The sequence below is a fragment of the Acyrthosiphon pisum genome, chromosome A2 (assembly GCF_005508785.2).
Source record: "Acyrthosiphon pisum isolate AL4f chromosome A2, pea_aphid_22Mar2018_4r6ur, whole genome shotgun sequence".
Taxonomy (NCBI): domain Eukaryota; kingdom Metazoa; phylum Arthropoda; class Insecta; order Hemiptera; family Aphididae; genus Acyrthosiphon; species Acyrthosiphon pisum.
The window spans coordinates 29,326,221-29,354,095 of NC_042495.1; the positions used below are offsets into that span (position 1 = coordinate 29,326,221).

Here is a 27,875-nt window from a genome sequence, read left to right on the forward strand (position 1 = left end):
CATTATACAGTGACCCACTTGTAACCTACTGTACAGCAGAGCGACATCCACTTACCCACTTTTTTTTTTTTTTTTTTATGTGGATTGCAAACGGACAATTTTTTCAACCAAAATTTACCAATCTTTAGTCAATCATATACCGATGGACTTAAAAAAGCGATAGAACCTACTTCTGAAAACTGATGTATTTCTTAGTTATATATTATTTAGATAATAAAACCTGCATTTATAAGACTGATGAATTTATTAAATAAACGAGGTTAATAAAATATGTAATCACTTACATTGATTAAAATTATAATAACAATTTCACCCCACCAGACAAATAATCATCGATTAGAAGCATGAACGTCCAGTCAACAACTAGTTGCTAGTAGTGCATGGAAGTCCTAACAACTTAATACCGAAAGACAAAGAGCATTCAGACAATACGCAGCTCACATAGATGTTTTAAAGACTAGATTTTTTTACAGTATAGCCGTGCGTTTTTCCTGTTCTTCTGAAAGACGACAGCTACCTCTCACGCCATTTTTAATAAAGGTAAGAAATATTAATTTTATTATGTAGGTAAGGTGACATTTTGATCATTTTTTCAGTATGTACATTACTTAATGTGATTTTTTTTGTAAACAATTTATATTTGATAAGATTTTTATTTAGATATATTTTAAGCTGGTGATTGGTACCACACTAGTTTATATTACTATAGTATATTACTTATACGTAATTATTAGAATGTACATATACAATCTAATTTCATACTATTTTCGAACGATATAAAAATAAAAACCATGGCAGCACACATATTGTATTATACTTAAATTGTATGTATAGGTCCCTATATTATATATTATTATTTAATATTTAAATATTATATTAAGATTCGTTCAATCAAAGTTCGAACGACAATGTAGACATGTAGTAACGTCAGTGGCGCAAATAGGGGTGGGGGCTTAGCCCCCTCAAAATCACTCAAAGCTCCCTCAAAATATAATAGTATACCATTCTTAAAAGTATGTTCCTTTTAAATTATAATTTAAATAAAAATGTGTTGGGGCTTGAGCCCCCTCCAATTACTGGTCGTGCCGCTGTCGATATCTATAACTTATAAATTATATAATTCCAGCACACACTCACTCAAACTCACATTTATTGAAATATAATTATAATCATTAGTTAGCTAATCACTATTATTTTATAACACCACGTATTATGATTTTTCTAATATCGAAAACAAAAGTGCCACACCCTATTTTTTTCATTTATGTTGTTATAACATGACTGCACGTCTGTTCGTTGTGTGTATTATTTTTTCGTTTTAGAAATCTAAGAAGTGTTTATATTTTTGTAACGTACTCGTAAAACGCAGTGCAATTTTTTATGCATCCGTTGTAAGCGCGAAAGTCCGCACAAAATATTTATTATTACGTGTAACACATGCTCAAATAGCCGTTGCCCATAGTGTTTTTTGCAACAACTATTACCAAGTACCTATTCATATTATCAGCTAAATGCTTAATTATTTTTATTTGTACCGGCTCTAATATTATTTAGGTAAATAAGCTTGAAGCCGCATATTATGTTGTCATTCGTTCTATAAAATGAATATTTTATTTTGTTACGACGTGTGTTTAAAAAAAAATGTTGTGACTGTCATCTTTTTTTGAGGCAGTAAAAATTCTTTCGTTTTAGTTTTTCACTTCTTTTATGTATAGTAAAGTGAATCTAGTTGATAATTTGGGTGATCATAAACAAAAGTTATACACTAACATGTTAAACGTAGGTACCTAGTTATATTATATTGAATTAAATGATAAATAATAGGATTCCCGGAAGAAAATATTAATAATATGCCGACAGACACTGGTCATTGCTCGGAATCGTTTTTATACACAGTGCTTTTTTTATCTGTGCAATTAAAATAACACGCACGTGGCGAATTACTCTTCTATTGCATTGACCACCGCCTTAACCGCCACTCACAATACCTATCTGTAATCCAGTGGCATATATATAATATATAACAATATATTTTATTTGTTTGGTCAAAAAGCATGAAAATACACGGCCCCTAATATATTTTTACAATAGCAGTTGAAAAATATTAAAAATACATATTATGCACAATTTTTTTTATTAATAATTTCAAGTTTTAATTTCGACAAATTGTATCAAACTTGAAATTTAAAATGCGGGTAAGTGGATGTCACTCTGCTGTATAGTAGGTTACAAGTGGGTCAATGTATAATGGATTGTATTAAACTTGAATTCAATGATATATGATAATTTGTATTCAGGATAAAAAAATAAATAAAAACCATTGTAAAACCATTAGATTCTAAAATGATTTAGTAGTTAAAAATGTACCTATATATATTAATAACAACAATATAAATAATATAATATACAGTACCCTAGGCTGCCAAACTGTCTCTGCTCAGAACCGTTTTTTGCACACATGATATAGGTATATCATTGACTTTTAATTTACAGTCATCTAATTGTAGCCTACTGTACAGCAAGGCGATTTCCACTTATCCGTTTTCTTTTTTTTTATTTTTTAAAAAAAATGGTGTCCCCCCATTTAAAATTCATGGGCACGCCACTGTATAGGTAGTACATTTTTAAATATTTTAAATACAATTTAAGACTTTTTGAGCGACTACCATAGACCATTAAAATAATTTTTAAATTTTCGTAACATTTCGGGGGGGGGGGGGGCTGCAACCCCTCAGCACCCCCTGGCTACATAACTGCTAAAATTACAATATAAATCCACACACACTCACACACATTTATATATATATTTATAATCAGCTGTTAGCTCTTCACAGCTATTTTATATAATGTTCATATGGTGTTTGTTCATATCGAAAACACAAGTTGCACACACTGATGTTTTCGTAGTTGTTATATTAGTAAGTAATACGTATTTGATTTTACTAAATTATTTGTTCGTTGTAAAAACCTAAAAACTGTTTATAATATTTTGTAACGGACGCTTAATTCGTAACACAATTTTTTTTGTTTATATTTATGCAAGCCCGGATAAAGTGGGGGGGGGGCAAGCGGGGCACGGTCCCGGGGCCCATTGATTTTGGGGGCCCACCTTTATGCCCAAAATATATTTTTTTAACGCGTCCAATACAAATTTCAAAAAAAAAATAAAATTATTTAACTAGGAAAGTATAGTAAGTAAATTATTTTTAATAATTATAAAAAAAAATTGTTCTCAATATTATATCACGATATTATATACTTTAAATAATGAACTATGTTTGCCGACAATTTTGTTTGTTTTTTTTTTTGAGCATTTTAGAATTATTAATTTAAACTATTTAAGTATATAAAAAGGTCTTCTTCTTCTTTGCGAAACTACTCTTCAAGAGTTTTGGCCATCACCACTATTTCACGCCATCTGTCCCTATCGTGTGTTATCTCCCTCCAGTTTTCAATTCCCAACCTTAACAAATCTTCATCTACTCCATCCAGTCATCTTTTTCTGGGTCTACCTCGTGGTCTCTTCGCTTGCAGAACCCATTCAAGGGCTACTCTGAGTGATTCATTTCCTCCTCACTGCATGATGTGTCCAAACCATTGTATTCTCTGGCCTTTGATGAAGTTAGTTACCGTTCTGATTTCTAACATTTCCCTTAATTCTCTTTTGTATCTTCTTCACCATTCTCCTGTATGAGCATCTAATATTGGCCCACAATTTTTTCTCTACACTCTATTTTCAAACGTTCTCAGCTTTCTTTCAGTTGTGGTAGTTGTTGTACATGCCTCGAAAAGACTAGCGATGAACAATATTATAGACCTGATAGATTTTGTTAATTTTAATTTTAATTTAATTTAAAATACCTATATTTGAAAAAATGTCTATGTTTATATTATTTTATATTGCACAGTATTGTAAATAATTCGTATCAATCATTTGAATTGACTTCAATATCAATTTTAAGACCAGATATTAGACCTAAGTTTTCCAAGTACCGGACATATTATACTATTAGCAATGTAAAATACGAAGCGAATTCTGGAATCCAGTCGATGTGAATCAGCTAAACACGAGTATAAGAAATCGTCGTATGCGGATATCAATGAAGTGCTACAATCCTTAAGGAAGTATGTAGTAAGAAGTCTTAAGTGCTAAATAAATATTAGTAACACGTTTTTGTTTTTAGAAATAAGGTTCTTTGTGATATTAAACTAGAAACAGACGATGGTGAAATTATATCTGGTCATAAAGTGGTTTTGGCATCAGCTAGTCCATATTTTTACGCAATGTTCACAAGCTCTTCAAAAAAGAACAAAGATCTTGTTGTTATCAGGCAGCTGGAATCTAGTGCACTACAGCTCTTAATAGACTTTGTTTATTCTGGCAAAATCTCGATCACTGAACAAAATGTACAGGTAATAATAGATAATGCTTTATATAATTAAAGACGAAAAGATTATTTAAATTATTTTTGTTTATTTCTCAAGGATTTGTTAGCAGCATCAAATCTTTTGCAGTTACAAGAAGTCAAAAACGCATGTTGTGATTTTCTACAGGCGCAAATATGTCCCACAAATGTTATTGGGATTATTGCTATAGCTGATTTACATGACTGTACAAAATTGTTAACAAGATCAGAATTATATTTTAAACAACACTTTTCGTACGAAATATTATAATATTATATTATTGTGATTCTATAGGGAATTTGTGTTTATTATTGTTATAATGTGATTCTTAGAGACGTGGTAGAAGGAGAAGAATTTCTGTCCTTGTCACGTGGACAAATAGTTAAGTTGATCGCCAGTGATGAGATTACAGCTCCATCTGAAGAAAAAGTATGCAAAGTTAAATTTACAATTATTAATTTCAGTACCTATTACAGATGGAAAAATTAAGTAACCTACTTACATAAAAATAGTACAATTAATTAGTAAAACTATATTGATTGTTATAGATATGTGAAAGTGTAATTCGATGGGTAAAACATGATTTGGATTCCAGAAAAAAAGTTTTGCCCCAATTAATGGAACATGTGCGTTTACCATTAACATCGAAAGATTACATATTAAAAAATGTTGTTAACGAACCTCTTCTTATTAATTGTTCTGAATGTAAGTATATTTACTCAATATGATTTACTACGGATTGATTTATATTTTATGTATTTTTAATTTTTTCAGGTAAAGATTACGTATTTGAAGCATTACAATTTCATTTACTTAAGTTAGAAGAACTCATCGACATTCCACATAACATCCGGGCAAAACCTATACAGCCTGATGGTACACATAAAGTATGATTCTGTTATATTTTATTTATGTTTTCAATATAATTAACAATTTAATTATAACAGGTTATTTTAGTTCTTGGTGGACGAGATATCAATGGCGAAATATTAGATAGTACAGAATTGTATGACCCAACAATCAATAAATGGCAGCCTGGACCAAAAATGATCACACCACGTTACGCTGGTGGCTTAGCTGTAGTAAATGATAATTTTGTAATATATTTGGGTGGTAAATCTACTGAATCAACTGTTGAGTCTGTTAATGTGCTAAATTTATCATTGAATCACCTCATTGGAGACCAACACGCAAAATGTTAGTTAAACGACAATGGTTTGGAGTTGGCGTGATAAATTACTGTATATATGCTGTAAGTTATATTGCAATATTACTTATTACTTTATTAGTAATTTCTGTTATAATGTTATAATTATATTATAAATTCAAGGTTGGTGGTTATGATGGTGAAAATTATTTAAATAGTGCAGAAGTTTTTAACTGTAGAACTAAAAAATGGAGTATGATATCTAGTATGTCTACTAGAAGATTTGGTGTTGGGCTTGGAGTAATGAATTATCTTTTATATGCGGTAAAATGTTTATTACTTTATGATTTTAACTTTTTAGATTCTGACCAATGATATGTGTTTTTTTTTCTGTCTATCATCAACATTTCGGATAGTAAGCAGGCTTCGATTTTTGGGATAAGCATCTTTTCTGATAAAATATTTTTATAACTTAAAATTTTAAATTAACATTTAAACAATATATTTATTCAAATGTTTCTTTAAATACCGGCTTAGTCCAATGATTTAATAATTACAAGGGAAATTGTCATTTTGCATTGACCAACAAGCTATTATATATATTATATATATAAATTTTATCATTATTAAAATTTCGTTTCTTTTATTTCAGTTTTATGTATAACGTTTTTATGTTCTCGTTAAGAAATAATCTTTATAATGTTATTAGTTAATTTTATTATTTATGTTTGACAGTAATAATACAAACTATGTAAAAGTAAATGTGTGTCTTGTTTTTAAATGTTTTTAAATGTCTTATAATTGTTGAATTTATATAATATTAAATATAATATAATATAATATAATAACTATTAATAAAATATATTTGAGTTCATAAATATGTATTCAATCACTGTTATTGAAAAATGCTTTATTATGTTCCGTAGATTTTACAATAAAGGGATTTTTAATCTGCGAGTTGTATTAATTGAATTATCTATTATTAATAGGTAGGAGGTCTTTCTCCAGATACAATGAACTCCGTTGAATGTCATCATCCCAAAATTGATAAATGGACACCTATTGCAGACATGTGTGTACGTCGCGCTGGAGCGGGTGTTGGAGTTTTAGATGATGTACTGTATGCTGTAGGCGGTAGTGAAGGATTAACCGTTCACAGAAGTGTTGAAGCATACACACCAAGTACATGCGTTTGGTCTTCTATTCCGGACATGCATTTGTGTCGATATAGTGCAGGTATGACTACTCGTTGAATAATTATTTTTTGAATATATTGCATATTCAGCATTTATATTGTATACTAAACGTTTATATTAATAATAATAATCATGAGTATCATATTACGATCGGCGGGGATTGTCCATTGGTCATTACCAAGTACCTAGAAAATTTTAATATACGTCATTACGATTTATACTTTTGACAATTAAAGACTATAATATACGTTTGTGTCATTATTCATATTAACAATACACAACAAATTGGCGACGAAGATAACAATAGTTTAATCGTAATCATATTTGCTTTAGAAGTTTTAATATGTATGAAACATATTTTTTCGAAATATATTTAATTTAAGCTTAACTTCTGAATATAGGAGTAGCGGTATTAGATGGTTTATTGTATGTTGTCGGTGGTATCAACGAAAAGTCTGTTCTGGATTCTGTAGAATATTACAACCCAAAAACTAATACCTGGACCATGGTCACAGCGTCAATGAATATTCCAAGGAGTTTTGCAGGAGCTGTAGCCATTGATGTGCCACAATATTTTAAAGAATTTTAGCATTCGTGCATTTCGTTTTTTTTTATTTAATTTATTACTTCTTTCTCATATTGTTTATTAATAAGTTTATTATTTTTCTATTTATTTTATAATGTTTGAATGTTTTATTAAATGGTTTTTTGTATCTACACTATAAATTGATAGCCAATGATAAGCCACCGTAACTCGATGGCTAAAAGGCTAAAATGGCTAAAAGTTGTATGTTGTTATGGACGTCTCTACAACCGAGTTTGTTCGTTAGTAAATAAATACGATGTGTTTGAGTTATCACTAATACTTTATTAAATAATCAATTTTAAAAGAAATTTAGTTGCACAGAATAATTATTAGACTTAAGAAAACAACAGAGGCTCTGCTCGATGGTCTGCCAGGACTACACTGAATATTACACAGACAGAGAGACACGGTAGGGGCTCGCTCGGGCACAAAACTGTCCACACAGCTAATTCCTTAAGACTATGTGACTCTGTCTGTTCACATATTAATATGCTTACACACTATACTATAATATAGTATTACTATATCTCATACTGTGTATAGCATACAGACAGGGGTTCACAACAATGTCAAATTTTCCCAAAATCGTTTTATAAGTCTATTCGGTTAATCTTATATAAATATTAATCGGACATTAAATATGTAAATCTATTTATGTACAAATGAATATGTCTGGACGTATTTGTAAAATGTAATATTGTGACTCAAATAAAAACACGAGTTAACTAGAAGCGACGGACCTTATGCAATGTGGGGTGGTTCAATATACATATACATATACATATAAGCACTCCTTATACACACACACGTGACACATGTGCAATACATGAAATATAATATTCTACACCTCTCCGATCATACGTTTAGTAAAAACAACACAGTCAATTACCAGCGGCTCCTTTTTCACACCGCACAAAATAAAATAGAATCATAAACACGTCAATACTTTAAGATAACGTATTAATCGACGTGCATGAACTTGGCACACCCACTTTCTATGATACGACCTAAACCAATAAGAAAAGTTATCAAAAAGTTAGCAAATAAAAGAAAATTCACTGTTGAAGTTAGCAAATCATTATTGAAGAAGTTATAAACTTATAACTATTTTTAATTTGGGTGGGCCGAGTTGAGATAACCCACCCACATTGTCCGATTATTTATCAAATAATAGCAAATGAATTTTTGAAGTTATCAACTCAACATTCTATTTTTGGGTGATTTTAGAAAAAAAATTTTCAGCCCACCCTTTTTGTCGTTTCACTTTTACACCAAACGAACAACGGTAGTTAGCAAATATTTAACACCTCTACACTTCTACGTATAAGTGGTATAAAAATAACATTAAATATAATTTTTTTTTTTGTAGTTAGAAAACACCACAATTCACAATATAGTTTTATTTTATACTTTCATCAATAAAATAAACACACTTATAAAAAATCATTTTTAAATCAATTTAAATTTATTTAAATCTTAGAGAAAAACATAATAATAATATTATATAAACTTATAATCAACGTTACACAATTATTTAAAAATATTAATAATATAAAATAGTAAATAACGACAAATCATAGAAATAATAATATACCTAGTTTCTTCTTGCTTTTTTAAACTAAACTATTGTCTGATGTACATTATTGAATGTGGATTTGTATTAGATATATTTTTAATTTTTTTTCAAGTCATTGTGTATTTCCCATTGATCGAATCCTCGTCTCACGTCGGTCACATAGTGAAACGATATAATATAATGTATTACAGCACCTAATATGAACTTAAAAAATATAAGTCAATTTATATAGATTTTATGTATTTTTTATTAGGTAACTTTGAATATATTTTATAAAATAAATTATATAAGATTATCGTTATACATTATTTTATACAAATCATAATATATGTAAAATTTATTTATAGTATACTGTTTATAGTGACTTTTCAGAATGGTGGCCGTGGCCAGCTATCAAAAGAATCGTGAGCCGCACAATTCAATGAAAAATAATATAAAGAGCAGGAAAATGAATAATTATAGTATAATAAATTATGACTATTATATTATTAGTAATATTATTAAGAAGCAAGCCGTTTATTTTTATTTTATTCATTTTATGTATTTTTATTCAATTTAGCTTTTTATTTGGATTAAATTTATAAAATATCTACATTTAATAAAAAAAATGTATATTTAATAAAATAAAAATCTAAATAAAATAAAAAAAATAGAAAATCTATATTTAATAAAAAAAAATGCATTTGATGAAAAAATCTTTATTTGATAAAAAATCAATATTTAATAAAAAAAATGCATTTGATGAAAAAATCTTTATTTGATAAAAAATCAATATTTAATTATTAAAAATATAATTGGAAATAATAAATTCTAAATTTTTATATTTAAATTCGATTTATAAAAAAATCTATATTGCGTAGGTATAGATTATCGTGGACTGAAATTGTTTTTTAAATCAGCCAAAAATAGAATTTTGATTTTCTAACTTCAAAAATTGATTTGCTAATTATTTGCTAACTAGTTGCCAACTACCGGTGTTTGTTTGGAGTCGATAAGATAAAGTGGTTTGGCTGAATTTTTTTTTCTATAATCGGCCAAAAATAGAATTTTGAGTTGCTAACTTCAACGGTAAATTTGCTATTATTTGCTAACTATTTGCTAACATTTGGTATTGGTTCGGGTCGTATCATAGAAAGTGGGTGGGTCAAGTTCATGCATGTTATTAATCGATGCATATCAAAAGAAGATATTAAACCAATACTTTTTTTAGAACGTGTCCTGATCGAATTAGGTAGACATATTAAGGAATTCAAATAAGTTTTCTGAAGTTCTATCGCGTTATCAGATCCTTAGGTAGAATTGACAAAAAGTACCTACATGCAAATGAGCATAATATACCTACGTTGCTTACCGTAAAAATAATTATAATAGTATAACCACCATAATATGTTACACAAATATATTCGAATATTTTGAGTTTGTCGAAGCATAACACACACACTATTTCTAAGAAAATATTATAATATATTATGATCATTACAAACTAAATGCATACAAAAATCAAAAAATCTTAGCAATTTTAAAAATAACACATCTACTAGAACTATCGGTGTTTACCAAACAATGGCATGATAACCAATTTACGAGTATAGGAAACGATCACAATTTTGACACGTCATACTTGTTAAACATAACAAAAAAAAGCATACGTATATAATTATTATAATTCAGAGCCCAAATCTACTATGGTACCACATATATACAATAATAATGAAACAAACTGGAAACACTATATCAATGATATATTACTGTGTGAGAGGCGGCTGCAGAATGAAGCCGGGCGACGAGAGTAGGTACGTGTGTGTGTGTGTGTGTGTGTGTGTGTGTGCAGGCGACAACTACACGTAAACCCGACGCGCTTGTTGTCTTCGTCGAAATGCCTTCCTCGTGACTTCCGAGGGAAGGGATGAGAATGAGAGAGTGGACTGTATGGCGGAAAAAAATTATAGGAAGATCGATGACAGTAAAAATCTAGTTGTTTTCGTGTGACAATATTATAACAATTTTATTGTAATGGCTCAGCAGAAAATGATTCGTACGTGCTAGTGTTAGTAAAATATCTAGATACTGTAGCGATCTGTGACTACCTTAACTATTTACTTACTAATTTGCTATCAATCACATTATAAATGGACCTAATCATATAATATACGCGCCGCGTAAATATAAATATAATACGCGAGCGAGCGCTCGCGTAATAATAATAATAATAATAATAATAATAATATCAATGGTATCGCGTAGTGTAATAGCGCGTGACCATGAGCGGCGTTTGGCACTAGATATATGACAACGTATATAAATAATTCTAAAATAATATAAACTAGGATTTGTGTTGTTATATTAAATAACACCACAAACTTTGCAACAACAATAAAATATATATGTTAGACATCCGGCGTGTGCAAGCGTGTGACAATCCCACGGTAGGCCTAACCGCAAGATGACCATGTATGGTCATCTGAAATAATAGAAGGGACAGGGATAGATACCCATCGAGGAGAGCTGCTGGACAAGCGTCCATCAGACGAACAACGAGCCCCAAGAAGAACAGTCTAACTAAATACATAGTCACATCTCGCTGACCCACAGTTTTATTATACATTTATTGGACTTAGACATTTTTTGATTAAATAATAATATTTTAAAGGGTTAATAAATACAAGTGCTAAAAATAATTTTCTTATTTCATTTCTATACTTCCATCAGTAGTTGCGCAGTTGTAGGCACGTTACAATACATATGAGCGCGTTCACAATACGAACGGCCAAAAAAATTCAGTTACATACAAATATAAATTATAGTACCACGTCGGGTAACGGAAAAAAAAAGGTAAACAAATTAATCAGCTGTGTACGACCTGATAGCGACGAGACTGCAGATAACGGGTGTTGCCGTTGTCCCGGCACGACGATGGGTCGTTACCAGGGTGACATAATGCTTTGTGAAGGTCAAAAAGCTTATTTGGGTTATTAATGTTTGCACAGACTCTTGAGAAAGCATCCGCTACCGTATTTTCCTTACCAGGGCGGTATACTATGTCGTAACTGAAGGATGAGAGCTCAAGTCGCCATCTTGTTATTTTGTCACTTTTTATCTTACTGGAATGTTTTAGATTGAACATAAACGAGACCACTTCCTGATCTGTTATAAGCTTGAAATGTCTTCCAATAAGAAAATGCCTCCACTTTCTCACAGCCTCTACGATTGCATATGCTTCCTTTTCTATAGATGGGTGTCTTTTTTCACCTTCAGTGAGACTCCTTGAGAAAAATGCCACAGGCCGACCACTTTGACTTAGAGTCGCGGCTAGAGCAAAATCAGATGCATCACTCTCCACTACCAGCAGTTCTTCACTATTAATTGAATTTACCACTGATTTAGCAATATCCTGTTTGATGCGTTCAAAATCAGCTGCTGCTAGAGGTGACATAGGGAATCATTTGCAGTCTACCAAACTGCGGATTTTGTCAGAGAAACCTTGAATCCATTTTGAGTAATGGGAGAACATACCTAGTACTCGTTTCAATGATGAGGCATCCTTAGGTTGTGGTAGATTCAACAGTGGTTTTAATCTTTCAGGGTCTGGACTAATACGCTTGTTGCTAATGTGGTGACCAAGTAGTGAGATTTCACACTGCGAGAACTGACATTTGTCCTCATTCAATATGAGTCCATATTTCTTTGTTATAGTAAGAAACTTGTTTAAGTTTAAATCATGTTCAGTTTGATTATTTCCACAAATAGTAATGTCATCGAGGTACGCATAGACTCCATCAAGATTTTCTTGGGATATTATAGTATCTATTATTCTCTGAAAACAGGCCACTCCATTAGTTACACCAAATGGAATTTTTCTGAATTGGTACAATCGACCTCCTGCTTCAAATGCTGTATATTGACGTTCATCTTCGTGTATGGGGATCTGATGGTAAGCACTGCGCAAGTCTATGGTACTGTAGATGGTATGCTGCGCGACCTTAGAGACTAGTTCATCGATATTGGGTAAGGGAAAAGCGTCCATTAGAGTGAATTTATTTATTGTCTGTGAGTAATCTATAACCATGCGTCTTTTATGATTTTCACTTTTAGTGATTAAAACTGAGTTCGCCAGGGCGAAGTACTTTCTTCAATTATATTATCGTACAATAATTTAGTGACCTCCTCCCTTATAAATTTAGCATCTTCATCTGAATAGCGACGTGACTTAACTGCTACTGGCTTACAGTCTTTAACAACATTATTGAAGAGTCGAGGTGGCTTTATATTTACAAAAGTCATGTTACAAATTGATAATGGTGGTTTTGGTCCCCCAAATGTAAGGTCGATACTAGAGTGAGTTCTTAGTACATCATGACCTATTAAAATATCTGAGCATAATTTAGGGAGTATAGATAGTTTGAGATTTTTGTAAGTGTGTTCTTGTAGCAGTAAATCAACAAGAACATAACCTTTTAGGTTTGATGAATAGGCAGTTGTCGCCAAAAGTACCTGTCCGTTTTCTGGATATGATTTTATTTTGTGAATTTGGACAAATTCTTCATTAATAAAACTATTAGAGCTACCAGTATCAATAAGAGTATTTGCGTTAATATTGTTTACTTTTACTCTAATAATAGCTTTAGACAAGAGACCTGGTACAGTTGCAGTTACACAAGCTAGAGTAGCCATGGACACAAATGCGCTATCGGATTTTGTTTTTGATCTACATACCTTCAAAAAGTGTCCCTTCTTGTCACATTTTTTACATACAGCATCTCTGGCTGGGCAAGAGCTGCGAGGATGTCTGTCATAGCCACAAAAATAACATTTTTGTTGTATCGCCGATACTGTTGGTTGATTATTATCAGGTTTGATCATTGAAGTAGTATCTTCGGTTAGAGCGTTCACAGATCCTTGAGTCAGAGGCATGCTATACACTTCAGATTGCTTTTGAGCCATTTCCAATGCCCGAGACCGAGTTACAGCTTCCTCTAATTTCAATGTGTTGTTCTTCAATAAGCGTTGTCGAATATTATTAGACAAAAGACCATTGATAAAAGAATCTCGAATATATTCATCTCTGTATTCGATGGCCGAAACGGATTTAAAAGCACATTCCTTAGATAAGATTTTTAAAAATCCAAGGTATTGATCAATTGATTCATTCATTTGCTGTTTTCTTGTGGCTAACAAGTGCCGAGCAAAGATCTCATTTTTTTGTTTGATGTAGATATCAGTCAATATTTTGATAGCTGCTCCATACGTTGTACATTCGCTGACACTGTCATATACTGAGTGTGCTAAAAAGTTAATGAGTACCTTGAGTTTGTCCTCCTCCTTTACTTTTGCTACTTCGACGAAATTATTGAATGTTGTGATCCAGTGAGCCCATTCTTTTGCTGATGTTGGGGAATTAGGATCAGTCTCGAAACGATCAGGGCGCAGTAACTTTTCCATTGAAAGAATAATTATGTTTATTAAATTGTTGTATAATAATTAACGAGAGAACCTTTAGTAAAGTAGGCTTTAATAAACATAATTATTAGTGTACACATGTTAGTATGGAAGTACAGAGCTACAGTGTATTAGGTAAGAGTATATAATATGATTAACTTTATAGGTTAGGTGTGAGACTATAGTGAGACTATTATCTTATCACACTGAGAAACAGGTAAATATATATTTTAGTATCGTAGTTTAATTATTATTTATTAGGTATATATTTAATGGCATTATTAATTGTTGCATATTAAGAACCATTTAGAATTATTTAAGAAAAATTCAACATATTTATTAATAGGTTAATTACTTAATAACTACATTATTACCTATTATGTATAAGTACCTACCTACCACTGGTGAACGGGACTGGGTATTGTTAAATAATTACTAATTACATACTTGTATGTAGTTTATATTATGGTTAGAATGTTAGATCAAACAAGTTTGTGGCTTCAAAATCCAATCACTGATTATGAGATTGAGATACAAACAGAAAATATTTTTTATTTAATTAACATATTATAGAAATAACAAAAAGCAAACATTTTTAAAATTTTAAAAACCTGTTTGATACATTTCTATACCTATATCTATTATTGTTTTTTTTTTAGAAATATCAAGAATTAATTTTAAAGGAACGGACATTATGTTTGAAAATCATGTAAAAGACTGGTTTAGACACGGTGCTCAACGTGTTTTTAGAGATAAACAAAAAAACAATATCATAGGTAGGTAATTCAAAATATTCTTTATTTATTGTTTTCATACTAATAAAAAATACTAAAAATCATATTCCTGCCAATCCCACCTGGGAATAGTCTATTTAGTTTACCATCAAAAAATAATTAATATACATTATATTGTACAATTGTATGGTTTAACAGAAATTTGAGTTTTAAATTTAAATGATTTTTTTTGCCTCTGCGCATATCCATCCTATACATCATCTAACTGTAGTATTGTCAATTGCATATTGTAATTAATATTTATTTTAATATGAATGGTTCTTAATAGTTAATAATGCTTTTAATATTTCAGGCATAATATTATTGTTTGTTATATAAATACCTAAATTGTTATGTTATAGATTAAGAAAACCAAGTCCATTGAATGTATGTCAAGAAGAAACTTTATTCGTCACATTCAAAATCAAATCAAATTATCAACTGCAAAACCTACAGAAAAACATAAAGCTACCAACACAATATTGTCTACTAATGTATCATTAAATAGTGAGTCTATAAATATTGAATCTACAGAATTTGGGGCCAATACTCTAGATAACATTCCTCTTATTGATACCAGTATATACTTACAGCCATCCGCATACATCTATAATAGTGTAAATGATTGTGAATCTGAATGTTGTGATAAAAGTATTGAAAAACATACATTTGTTGAAAATTTCAAAAACTTAATTTCTAAGTATCACGTATCACACAACTTTATTAATGAATTACTACCTTTATTAAGAAATGAAGGACTTGAGTACCTACCAAAAAATGCCAGAACTCTGTTAAATACACCATCTCATCAGAGAGTCATTGCAGTTCATCCGGGTTCCTATCTTCATTTTGGAATTGAAAAAATGCTCTCTCCGATACTTCTTACATTTTTTGATAGTCTGAGCAATACGTCTACTATAAAATTAGCTTTCAACATTGATGGTCTTCCTATATCAAAGAGCTCTAAATCTTGTTTCTGGCCCATTTTAGTAGCAATTGAAAATGTTAAAATATTATCAAAATTGGTTGTACCTGTTGGGATATATTATGCTAAATACAAAAAACCTGATTCAGTTTTTGATTTTCTTAATAACTTTACATCAGAAATGAATTGTTTGATAAATAATGGATTAAATATAAATGGAAAAATATTCATGTTTGAAATATCACAAGTTGTCTGCGATGCACCGGCAAAGGCGTATGTTCTTAATGTCAAAGGACATAATGCTTATCACGGTTGTAGTTCTTGTACAGATGAAGGTACATTTATTAATAATCGAATGACTTTTAACAACTTGGATTCTTCTTTAAGAACTGATAAATCTTTTCGTGACAAGTCTGATGAAGACTATCACAAAGGTAATAGTCCTTTAGAACAATTTGAAATTGATATTACATCTACGGTTGTGCTTGACTACATGCATTATGTATGTTTGGGTGTAATGAAAAGAATCATTGTTTTTTGGTGTAAAGGACCTAAGCATGTTAGATTGTCTAATCCTGATATTAATACTATTTCAACAGAACTATTAAATTTACACAGTATGTTTCCTTCAGAATTTTGTAGATTACCGAGATCATTAGAAGAAATTGAATTTTGGAAAGCAACGGAATTCAGATCATTTCTTCTATACACTGGCCCAATAGTGTTAAGAGGAAGACTAAAAAAAAAGTTTTATCTTCATTATCTACATTTTCATACTGCAATCCGCCTTCTTATTTCCAGTGAAACTTGTTTTATTTACAATGATTTGGCCAATACTTTATTACGAACATTTGTCAATGATTATTCTAATTTGTACGGTAGGGAATACATTAGTTATAACGTCCATAGTCTAATTCATCTTTCCAATTTTGTACAAAACCACGGGCCTCTTGATTCATTTAGTTCATTTAAATTTGAAAATTATCTACAATTAATTAAAAAAAGTTAAAAAAATTCGAAGTACCCGTTACAAGATATATATAATCGCGTAATAGAACATAGGTGTGTTCAAATAAATGAAATAAAAAAAAATGTATATCCCATTTTTAAAAAAGAAATATTAAACTATGATGATTTTTATAAGTATAACCCACTCATAACATATTATGAATCTATGATTACAGAACAATTTATAATAAGTTCAATTAAATCAAAAGACAAATACTTTATTTTATATGACAAAAGTATAGTTTTTGTAAAACAGATTAAAAAACATTCAAGTGGTGAAGTTATGTTAGAAGTATGTAAATTTAATAGATTTTTTCAAATGTCAAATAACCCAATATGTTCAACTACTGTTGGCTGTTTTTATGTAATTACTGATAACATTTCTATTCAATTTGAGATCAAATTAGATCAAATAAAATGTAAATGTTTTTTTTATTCCAACTTCTGATTCAAAAGCTGTGGTTTTAAGTTTGTTACATTCATGTAATAATTAATAAATTACTTTATTTTATAATATTATACTTAATATTAAATCAAATTTAATTATACTTTATCTGGCTTACGGTGTATAATAATTTTTATATTTGTATACAATACCCAATATTCATTACCTATATTATGTTTTTATTGTTTATTATTATTTTTATTATTCTTGGAATGGATTCCAATTTGCAATATGCTTACCTATTTTGCTATTAATTTCTTTTATGTATAATTTGTTTTTATAAATATTAATTTATCTGTTTCTTTGTTAATTATAAAATAATAAAATAATGAATGTATGATTACTATTGTACTACTACAAAGTAATGCAATATTCTGTTTTGTTAAATCAATTATTTATGTATTTTATCTATTTAGATTTTGTTTTAAATAAAAAAAATAAATAGTTTTTAATGTTTTTATGTTTGTATATTTTATTTAATTATTAAGTATTTTTGTTCCTTTCATACAATGGTTTAACACTTATTTCTAAGAAAATACTTAATTATATAGGTACCTACTTAATACATATCCAAAGGGAAGAAATATTTGAAAAATGTATCTGGTGTGAACTGGATTAAAATATCGATGTGATGTTTATTTGCGATAATACTGAGAAGTTAATATTTTATGTCTTTGTGATAAACCTATTTGAGTACTATACGAAGTATATTTATCAGTATTATACATCACAGGCAGAAGTCACATTTAAATATCACAAAGTAGTCACAGTTGTGATGTTACATTTTCAACATCACTCAACCTGGCGTTTAGCTTCCATATAACATCTCAGAGAAGTAGATAGGCATTTATAATCAACTTCACGAGTACCATTGTGATAACTATGTGACTTCTATAGTACATATTTTTGCACACAGGGTATCATTTTCTTATAGTTGCGTTTTGCACACTGAACAAGCAATACGTATGTTTCGCTTTCGCAGTTCGCGAAATAGTGCTGACTAAGTTATTACAATTTTTTTTGTCAATGTTTACAATGCAAACCACGGCCTGTCAGACGGATGGTAAGTTTTTTATAAACAAATATATTTTAAGTGGGTCATGCTCAGACTGATCGAATTACACAATGCATGCAAATATGGTCGTCGATTCAAATCCGCCACATAATAATATAACAGTTGATGCTAGTATTTGGACACAAATACAACACGACAATGCGACCTTGAAACATATGGTAACGGAATTGCAATTAAACAGTGAGAAATTACCAATTCAGATTTCTGAAATGATCGCTGGGAGCTCAAAAGAAAGTTTGAGCTTGCCAAAAAAACCAATCAAAGTGACGAAAGAAGTAGCGAAAACTTCTGTAAAAATCCATAAAGCACCTCCAATAACAGTATGTGGTGTAAATGATTTTAAACAATTAATGGTTAATTTAAAACTCGAAGAAGTTGAAGGACACGAGCAACAAATGAAAACTTTGGCTAATGGTGAAATTAAGATACTTACGAGCGACGAACACCAGTTTCGACGAACTATAAAAGTATTATAAGAGCAAAAAGTTGAGTATCACAGATACCAACTTAAAACAGAAAAAAAGTTTCTGGTGGTAATTCGTAGATTACACACTGAAACTGACCTTTGTGACATTAAAAGCGAATTATCCGAGCTAGGGCATTTTGTACATAATGTTACGAACATTCAAATTAAAAAAAAAGTTGACCCTAACAACAAGCTTAGTGATCGAATTATTGTAAGGCTTCCATTATTCTTCGTGGATTTGGAGCCACAAGCAAACAACACAGACATTTTTGATATTAAAAACTTGTGCTATCATATAATAAAAGTGGAACCTCCAAAGAAAAATAAAGAAGTTCCACAATGCAAAAATTGACAAATATTTGGTCACACTCAAAACTACTGTTCCAAAACACCTAAGTGTGTAAAAAGTAGTGAAGGACATACTTCACTAAATTGCCCCAAGTCTAAGAAATCAAAGGCAAAATACGCAAACTGTGGTGAAGGACATACTGCAAATTGGAAAGGATGCATCACTTATGAAATTGCATTAGAAAAAGCTCATCCTAAAAAAACTACAGCAGTACAAAGAATGCAACAAAAGCCTGCGAAACCAGTCAACTCAAAAAGTTTCTTTTGCACAAATGGCTAGTTCTTCCAACAAAAACCAAAAGGGTCCAATGACTCAAACCCGTACACAACAAAAAAAAAAAATGTACCGTCGCTATCTGACGTTATCGTAGCAATAACAAAATTAAATGAGAGATTGGACAGGCTTGAAAACAGCCAACCGAAAACCAAAGCACAAAAGAAAAAGAAATGAGTAGAACGCTTTGAATCATAACATGGAACGCTAACGGGCTTGTACAACGGAAACATGAACTTGAACATCTTATGAATAATGAAAAAATTGACATAGCTTTAATATCAGAAACCCATTTTACAACATGGACCACTATAAAATTACGTGGCTATCAAATATATACAACAGAACATCCAAGCAATCGCGCTCATGGAGGAACTGCAGTAATAATAAAAGAAACAATTAAACATTATGAACTTGATAAACATCCTCAAGAACATTTACAGGCAACTAGTGTCCATATTAATGACGGCAACAACGATCTGACTATCTCTGCTATGTATTGTCCACCAAGACATAAAGTAGATGACAACAAGTTTATAGAATTCTTCCAGACACTCGGTAGCAGATTCATTGCTGGAGGAGATTATAATGCCAAACACACCTTTTGGGGATCGAGATAGATTACCACCAAAGGGCGGGCAAATCAGCAAATACAATTAAAGCACAATTCATTTCAACTAGAAAACCAACATATTGGCCGACTGACCCAAATAAATTACCTGATCTTATTGACTTCTATGTAATGAAATTATACAGAAATTGAAGGACTATTAGATCTTACATCAGATCACATTCCTGTGCTTCTCTCACTAAGCTCTGATGTGATAATGAAACAAAAAAAAATTCTATAACAAACAAAAAAAACGAATTGGGATCTATTCAGAAATACCCTAGAAGAAAACATAATACTTTCAACTCAATTAAGAACAATAGCAGATATTAAAATAGCAGTAAAAAAAATAACCGACGACATTGTTAGTGCGGCGGAAATAGCAACTCCGGTAGCTATCAATGGTAATTACGAGTGAACTTACCCACTAGAAATAAGAAAACTAGTCAAACATAAACGTCGAGCGAGACGAACATGGCATAGTACACGGAACCCAACGGATAAAATGGAATGGAACCGCAAAATTCTTCATGACAAAATCAAAGAAATTAAAAATTAAACGTTCAAATCATACTTGAGTAGTCTTACTGCGACGGATAATACCGATTATTCGTTATGGAAAGCCACAAGACTCATGAAGAGGCCCCGTGTTCAGATACCTACCCTCCGTAAGGAAGACGGCACCTGGGCACACAGTGAACAAGAAAAAGCCGAAATATACGCTCGGCATCTTGAAAATGTATTTATGCCAAACATTATTGACTCTGAGCTCGACATTTTTCAATGCCAACCACTTAATGCAGCACGTGAAAAATCCAACATTTTTCGCCGTTAGAAATTGCTAAAGAAATAGACAACAACTTAAATCCAGAAAAATCACCAGGCTATGATGATATTAGTCCAAAAATACTGAAAGAACTTCCAAAGAAGGCTATCATTCATCTTACACACATATACAACGCTATTTTGCGCACAGAATACATTCCAGAACAATGGAAACGGGCACAAGTTATCATGCTGCTCAAACCTGGAAAACCACATGAAAATGTCGCATCATACCAACCGATATCACTCCTTCCAAGTTTATCTAAACTTTTAGAGAAACTTCTACTTAAACGCCTAAAACCGAATATAGAGGAAAAAAATCTTATACCAGAACATCAGTTTGGATTTCGCAACAAACATTCAACACTCGATCAAGTACATCGAGTTACTAATGTGATTAGTAAAGCTCTTGAAGAAAAAAAGTACTGCTGTGGAGTATTCCTTGACGTAGCCCAGGCTATTGACAAAGTCTGGCACAAAGGATTCCTCATAAAACTGCGTGATCAACTGCCACACGACTGGTGTGCACTTCTTGAATCCCTATGGTCAAAATTTAATCTCCGCGACGTAACATAACCATAACATTAAGAAGTGAGACTGTTTAAATTTTTTCCTGTTTACATCTCCGAGATTAGTATGCGACGCTTATTATCCAGAAACAGGAAGTCGTCGTATGCGATAACCATATTAACACTTGTATGTGATATTCATATAATTTCTCATTATTTACTCATACATATCACTTAGTAAAATACTAACGATAGCATAGATAGCATGTGAAGTATAATATTAGTACCTGTGGTTATCGCGGAGATGGTCCGGAGATTCCTAATTCCAGCACAATGACGACGCATAGATTACACAGTGTCCGCCGTCCGGAAAAAAATGAAAAAAGAATATTTCACTTCCACAAACTTTTAGAAGTACCCACACGGATTCGAACCCTACATCCCTAGCTAACTTAACCTCCGCCTAACCTACTGGAATACACTAACGAGATATCAATTGAATGATAATTGGTATATTGTAATGAATGCATTGCAATAATCACAATATTTACTTTTGTATAAGATTTTCAATATTTAATTTAATTTATCTTAAGAAAATTCAATAAAGTAGGTATAAACCTATAAAACTTGTCTACTAAGTAATAATTACTACCAATTATTACTTAACCAAACTACTTTGTTAAGTTTGTTATGTAGTTATATAATTATATCAATTTATACTTTATTTGGTTATTAAACTTAAATTATGTAGGATTAAACATAAATAAAATAAAACAAATTGATTCCTCCAAGGTATTCATTTTAATTGTTGACAAAATTAAATTCTTTAATAATATCAAAAACTATTAGTTAGGTAGTTTTATTATACATACAATTTTAATATTTCACAAATAATTAAATAATTCAACTAAAAAAAAAAAAAACAATACCTAACATAATAATATTAGAATAATATTTACCTATTATACAAATTAAAAATATATAGTTAGACACCTTGGTAGATACATCCATAAATAAAATACAAGTATAAAATGTATAATATTCATTCTAATAATTAATCATGTAGGTAAATAATACAAGTTTAAAATCAATCAGTATGCAGCAATGCAATTGATATATATTTATTTTCATAAATTGGCACCGTAAAACATTTAAATTTTAATACATTTAAATTAATTAAAAGTCGTGCTTTATTTCGAGGTATAATTCCATTAACAGAAAATATTTTAAGTATATCCGAAGATACAGGATTAACAAAAAAAGGGGAATATATACATTTAGTTACCTCTAGTTTAATGTTACCACTCAAAAAATGAATTATTTTATTGACTTTGACTAAATCATCATTATCAAGTATAAAATATGAATCTTTAATTTTTTTAGAGCTCACAATAAATTGTTTTAAAATAATTCTCTCATATAATGTTTCATTTATTGAATTATTTTCTATATCATCAAAGGGCAATTCATTTTCAAGGATAGGGAAGTTCTGTTTAGTAATATTAGTTTGAGCATATACGTGTTCGATTATGCGATTATAAATATCTTCAAGTGGATTTTTAGAATTTTTAGAGCTTTTTTTAATAAATTGTAAATAATTTTCAAATTTAAAAGCACTAAATAAATCTAAAGCACCATGTGTCAAAACAAAATCACAGATATCATACTTGACCGACCGTCAATTTCAAGTCATACACGAAGAATCGATAACCGAATGGAAAGATATATCAGCTGGAGTACCGCAAGGTAGTGTTTTAGGACCTATCCTGTACCTACTCTGTACGGCCGACATACCAAACGATGATAACATAACATTAGCTATGTTTGCCGATGGTCCGGCAATTTTGTTAACACGTAATAGTCAGCTCACTGCAATTGATAACTTATAGAGGTCAATTGACAATATCTTTGCTTGGACAAGACGTTGGAAAATTAAGATCAATGGCGATAAATCAGTGCACGTTAACTATACGTTAGGCAAAACCAAAAACATCCAAATAGTACTGAATCAATAACCAATCCCACAAAAAGATTCAGCAAAATATCTTGGAATGCACCTTCCCAGATAGCATTTTCGTAACATTGACGTTTTAATAACATCAAAACTAAATTAAATTTTAAACATTATAATCTTAACGTTCATATAACGTTTTATAGAATTTAAAATAGTAATATATTTTTTTAAACATTCTCTTACTATCACGATTTTGTTTTTTTTTTAATGTTAAATGTATAACTATGACACAATATTAAAATAATATTTAGTTATCAACGTAAAGTAATATTATTTGGAAAATATTGTCTGTATGTTTCCAATCGGTTAAGATTATATTATTTTAATTGTAATTTTCTCAAAACATTTTGATAATGTAATTTTTAAAACAAAAAAACGTGGGCATAGAGTTTTTCCCATGAAGTTATTTTTTATGATAACCCTTCGGAAAAATGGCCACAAGGCGCGCCGCAATCGAGTAACTAGTGGCGAGCACTATAAATAGGTATCGGATGTAGATTATTAATGTAAAAGTAGTAAAAAGTACCTATAATATAATATAATAAAAGTATTACAATTTATTATGATACCTAGCAACTATAGATTAAAGTCTATAATATAAAATATGATTTTCAAATTGTATAGAATTACGGAAAATGGGAAAAACTGTCACTAACACCCTTCAAGTAATTAATTTTATTTTTACTATAGACACTGTGCAAGTTCTGGAAAACAGCGCGGTCTGTTGGACAACTGTCACACTTAATGGAGGGATAAATACTATTATAATATATAGGAATTAAAATATTAAATTAATATTATTGTAATTTATAATATTATTTGCAATAAGCAGTGTTGACATTTTAATATTATTATATAATTTACTATTATTTTTCATACTTTAAATAGATAAGATACCTAACAGATAAAAAGACAAAAATAATAACTAATAAGCCCACTCAATTAATTCATATTATTGCACATTAGACAGTCAATACCTAATTAATTAAGTTTATTAGGCTTTAATGTTGTGTTAACACAGATTTTTAAAAATGACATCTGATCCAGATATCGTAATAACTTGTGGTTTTCAAACCATATATTATGAAGCTGTACCAAATAATAAAAAAGGCATGAACTTGGCTGACTGTGGACATGTAATAAATTGCACTGAAGTAATAATTAATGATGGTATTTCATTTATTAAATCACTTTTAATTAGACAAGTATCTGTTAGTAACCCACCATATGAGGTTAAACTTGAAGTAAGCAAAAGAGTAAAACTATAATATGTATATTAGTTACTACTTATATTTAAATTGTATGTTTACTTTTTATTTTAAATTAAGTTTGACTCTACCAGCCCAGTACCAGGAATGTTACTAATGCAGAATGTCAGTGTCCAGCTGGTGCTGGGAGGAAGTGTAAACATATTGCTGCATTGGTACACTATATTAATCAAGAAGATATGCTAAGTCTAAAACAGATTTTGAGAAACAATGGGGGAAACCTTCAAGAGCTGGTGAGCAAAAATACTAGAAAGGAAAAACAATTTCAGAATTATTTATTCCAAAAAAAAAAGTAAAGCTAATTAATGACCTAGAAGAAGTAAATCATATTGAGTTAGTTTCAAACTATAATATTCTTGATATTCCATGTAGTTTCATTAAACTTCTAAGTGTAGAAACTAAAACGGAATTAGACAGAGAATGTGAAAGCTGTGTAAAATGGCTAGTAGATCAAACAGAAATAAATGAATTATATTCCAGACATGGACCAAGTTTAGATTTTTTATAATTACTATTTAAACAATATTGTTGTCAATGACGATGAAATGAAAAAGAAATTTATTCAAACTATCAAACAGTCTCAGTCAAAAACATGGGTTGAACAACGATAAATAAGGATTTCAGCTACAAAAACTCATCAAGTTATTAATACAAGGTTTTGATAGCTGGAAACCAATTGTCAGCCAAAACAATGTCTCCAAGTTCTAAATTCTTAAGAAACCCACTATCGTTAGTAATATAAGAGTCACTGCTTCTTCCTCCATAACTCTTTGAGAGAAAACATATACAACCATTTGGTGTAATTCCAACAAGTATTTTTATAGTATAGCACTATTATTATACCCATACAGTTGTCTCTGTTTAGCCTACATAATAATCTAAATATGTGTGCGATGGAAATTGGAATTAAAATCAAAAACTTGGTGAAGAATAGATAATTCCATTTAATGCATTTTCTCAAATATATGAGACTTGAGTATAATGTAGGTACCAACAAAATTAAGGACCTAACTACTGATATTTACAAAATAATAATAATAATTATATTCGCGTTTCTGCTTTTATTATTTGTAATTATTACAATTTAGTGAATTTACCTATTATTATTTATTACATATAAACTAATTATAATATCTTCGTTCTTCAAAAAGAAATCAATAATATCAATTATAATGGCGAATTGAAAAAAGCAAATACTACAGTTCCATCTCCAAAATAAGTATAAGGTAAGTATAAATATTTTCATAATTGTTCACTTAAACAAATTTAGTTTTAATAATATTATGTAGGTATAATCAATAACTATGACAACAATATCTATTGTATTTAACAGTACCTAACAGATAAAAATGAAATACTTTTGTGTATAATAAAAATATTATAATTAAAGTCCAGTTTTGTAAAAATACTTTTAAAATTGTATTCAAATACAGATAAAAATGCATCCATTCAAAACGTTATATATAATATATAAGTACCTAAATGGTGTAATTTGTTTCATTAAAAAGGTTTTTCATTTTAGTAATAGGTTAGGTTGAATGTAGATGTATAAACTATAATATATTAAATGTAGGAAATTGAGTGAGAAAAAAGATTATAAATATGTATATTATGTTATATCATATTAAATAAATACTATTTAATAATGTATTTTAAATACCTACCAGATCTATTCTGTTTCATCTAAATATTTAAAGCCCCTCCAAGTCAAAAACGGAAATCGCTCCTATGTTTATAGGTTATAACTACAGTCTACACTCTACAGATGTATAATATTTCAATTATAAATACGTTCAAAATTAAAATCCCATTACAATGCACATTACAACTTTTGCGCGTCAACCAATGCAGCAGTGCGCGTCAGCTGTCGATGTCCCGAACTCCCGAAGCTGACCGCAGTCCGCCCCACCAATAAGCGCTTTGCTGAAGTCACCATCGGCCGCCACCGGCAGCGCGCCTAGAGCCCGCAAGCAACCACCCGTGTCCCGTCTTCCGATCACATTTTTCCCGTTTGCCATTGTCCGTCTTTCAAGTTTCAATTTTTTCTATTCGCCATTTGGGATTTCTTTGCGACCTCGCGTCTGTTAACTGTTTGTTATTCGTTGGTTCAATATTCACGAGCCGTGAGCAGACATTAATGTTAACCTGCATCGTTCGAGTTCTTAGTGTAACGTTATCGCCGAGCGCCGATTTTAAGTAATAAGTTGTATAACATAATAATCGTGGTGCCGTCGCCATTGCAGCTACGCGGTATTTTATTTTGTTTGGTCTATTTGCATTCTTTTTAGGTGCGTTTCCAGCCATCCAGGTGTGCGACTTTGTGGACTGGTAAGCTGCCCTCGTGCATAACTCCCGTTTGAGAGTCCCCAGCCACCACCATCTTGTCACATAGTGTTTTGTGACGGCTGAACGGCTCCCAACTGAAATTCCGTATTTTTGAGGTTAACCGTCGTATTTTTTTCGTACAGGCTACAACGTATCCGCCGTACCCACGTGTGTGCCATCTGACATCACTAAATCGTTCGTTTTTCTTCTGCGTTTTGTGGCACTGACGTGATCACCTATTGTCGATTTTAAACCTTTATATTTAGGTATCGCCGTTTGTACCGTACTACCGTCGCCATTCAGCCATTGCCGTGACGCGCTGTTTTGTTTCGTTCTTCGACGCTATTGGCATTCGTTTTAAGTACGTGTTCACTGTTCAGGTGTGTGACTTTGGGGATCTGCCATTGTGCATAAGCATAACTTCCGTTAGAGAGTCCCCGGTCGCCACCATCCGTGTCTTGTCACATACTTTCCTACAACCTATACATATTCGCGTTCCATTAAAGAACGTGTCCAGGTGTGTGACATCGATTTATTGGAGCTACCTACACCTGCAGTACGACTACATATTACAGGTAATATAATAACAATTTATTATGTTATAGGTAATATATCACTAGGTACTATGAATCTTTATGTAGTTCTATAATAGTAGCATAATA

General features: G+C 30.7%; 3 protein-coding genes across 6 annotated transcripts; 2 read left to right on the forward strand and 1 right to left on the reverse strand.

The window, feature by feature from the left end:
- Positions 1 to 347: 347 nt before the first annotated feature.
- LOC103308984 (kelch-like protein 2) lies at positions 348 to 6,658 on the forward strand. Of its 4 annotated transcripts, none has more exons than XR_003839362.1 (9): positions 348 to 540; positions 3,909 to 4,125; positions 4,185 to 4,413; positions 4,486 to 4,661; positions 4,740 to 4,836; positions 4,956 to 5,112; positions 5,182 to 5,294; positions 5,355 to 5,659; positions 6,544 to 6,658. XR_003839362.1 is itself a non-coding variant. In XM_029489009.1 (8 exons), exons 3-8 carry the CDS (start codon positions 4,285 to 4,287, stop codon positions 5,607 to 5,609), a joined length of 927 nt encoding a protein of 308 aa, XP_029344869.1. In that variant the 5' UTR covers positions 348 to 540; positions 3,909 to 4,125; positions 4,185 to 4,284; the 3' UTR covers positions 5,610 to 6,160. The 4 variants fall into 4 exon arrangements, 2 of the variants coding, with proteins under 2 accessions (XP_029344869.1, XP_029344870.1); XR_003839363.1 differs by lacking the exon at positions 6,544 to 6,658 and adding an exon at positions 5,738 to 6,159; XM_029489009.1 differs by lacking the exon at positions 6,544 to 6,658 and having other exon boundaries at positions 5,355 to 6,160.
- Positions 6,421 to 7,613, forward strand: LOC100162478 (kelch-like protein 2). The gene is made up of 2 exons (XM_029489011.1): positions 6,421 to 6,790; positions 7,152 to 7,613. Exons 1-2 carry the CDS (start codon positions 6,568 to 6,570, stop codon positions 7,337 to 7,339), a joined length of 411 nt encoding a protein of 136 aa, XP_029344871.1. The 5' UTR covers positions 6,421 to 6,567; the 3' UTR covers positions 7,340 to 7,613.
- Positions 7,614 to 13,007: 5,394 nt separating this feature from the next.
- On the reverse strand, positions 13,008 to 14,351 carry LOC107883380. The gene has a single exon (XM_016803263.1). It carries the CDS (start codon positions 14,349 to 14,351, stop codon positions 13,008 to 13,010), a length of 1,344 nt encoding a protein of 447 aa, XP_016658752.1.
- Between the last annotated feature and the right edge of the window lie 13,524 nt (positions 14,352 to 27,875).

What these genes read in the sequence shown, in the direction of transcription:
- LOC103308984 (XM_029489009.1), top strand. Translation starts at nt 4,285, where the DNA reads ATGTTCACAAGCTCTTCAAAAAAGAACAAAGATCTTGTTGTTATCAGG. An exon ending in CAGCTCCATCTGAAGAAAAA is followed by an intron (nt 4,837 to 4,955) that starts GTATGCAAAGTT and finishes TGATTGTTATAG; the next exon opens with ATATGTGAAAGTGTAATTCG. An exon ending in TCTTATTAATTGTTCTGAAT is followed by an intron (nt 5,113 to 5,181) that starts GTAAGTATATTT and finishes TAATTTTTTCAG; the next exon opens with GTAAAGATTACGTATTTGAA.
- LOC100162478 (XM_029489011.1), top strand. Translation starts at nt 6,568, where the DNA reads ATGAACTCCGTTGAATGTCATCATCCCAAAATTGATAAATGGACACCT. An exon ending in TTTGTGTCGATATAGTGCAG is followed by an intron (nt 6,791 to 7,151) that starts GTATGACTACTC and finishes TTCTGAATATAG; the next exon opens with GAGTAGCGGTATTAGATGGT.
- LOC107883380 (XM_016803263.1), bottom strand. Translation starts at nt 14,351, where the DNA reads ATGGAAAAGTTACTGCGCCCTGATCGTTTCGAGACTGATCCTAATTCC.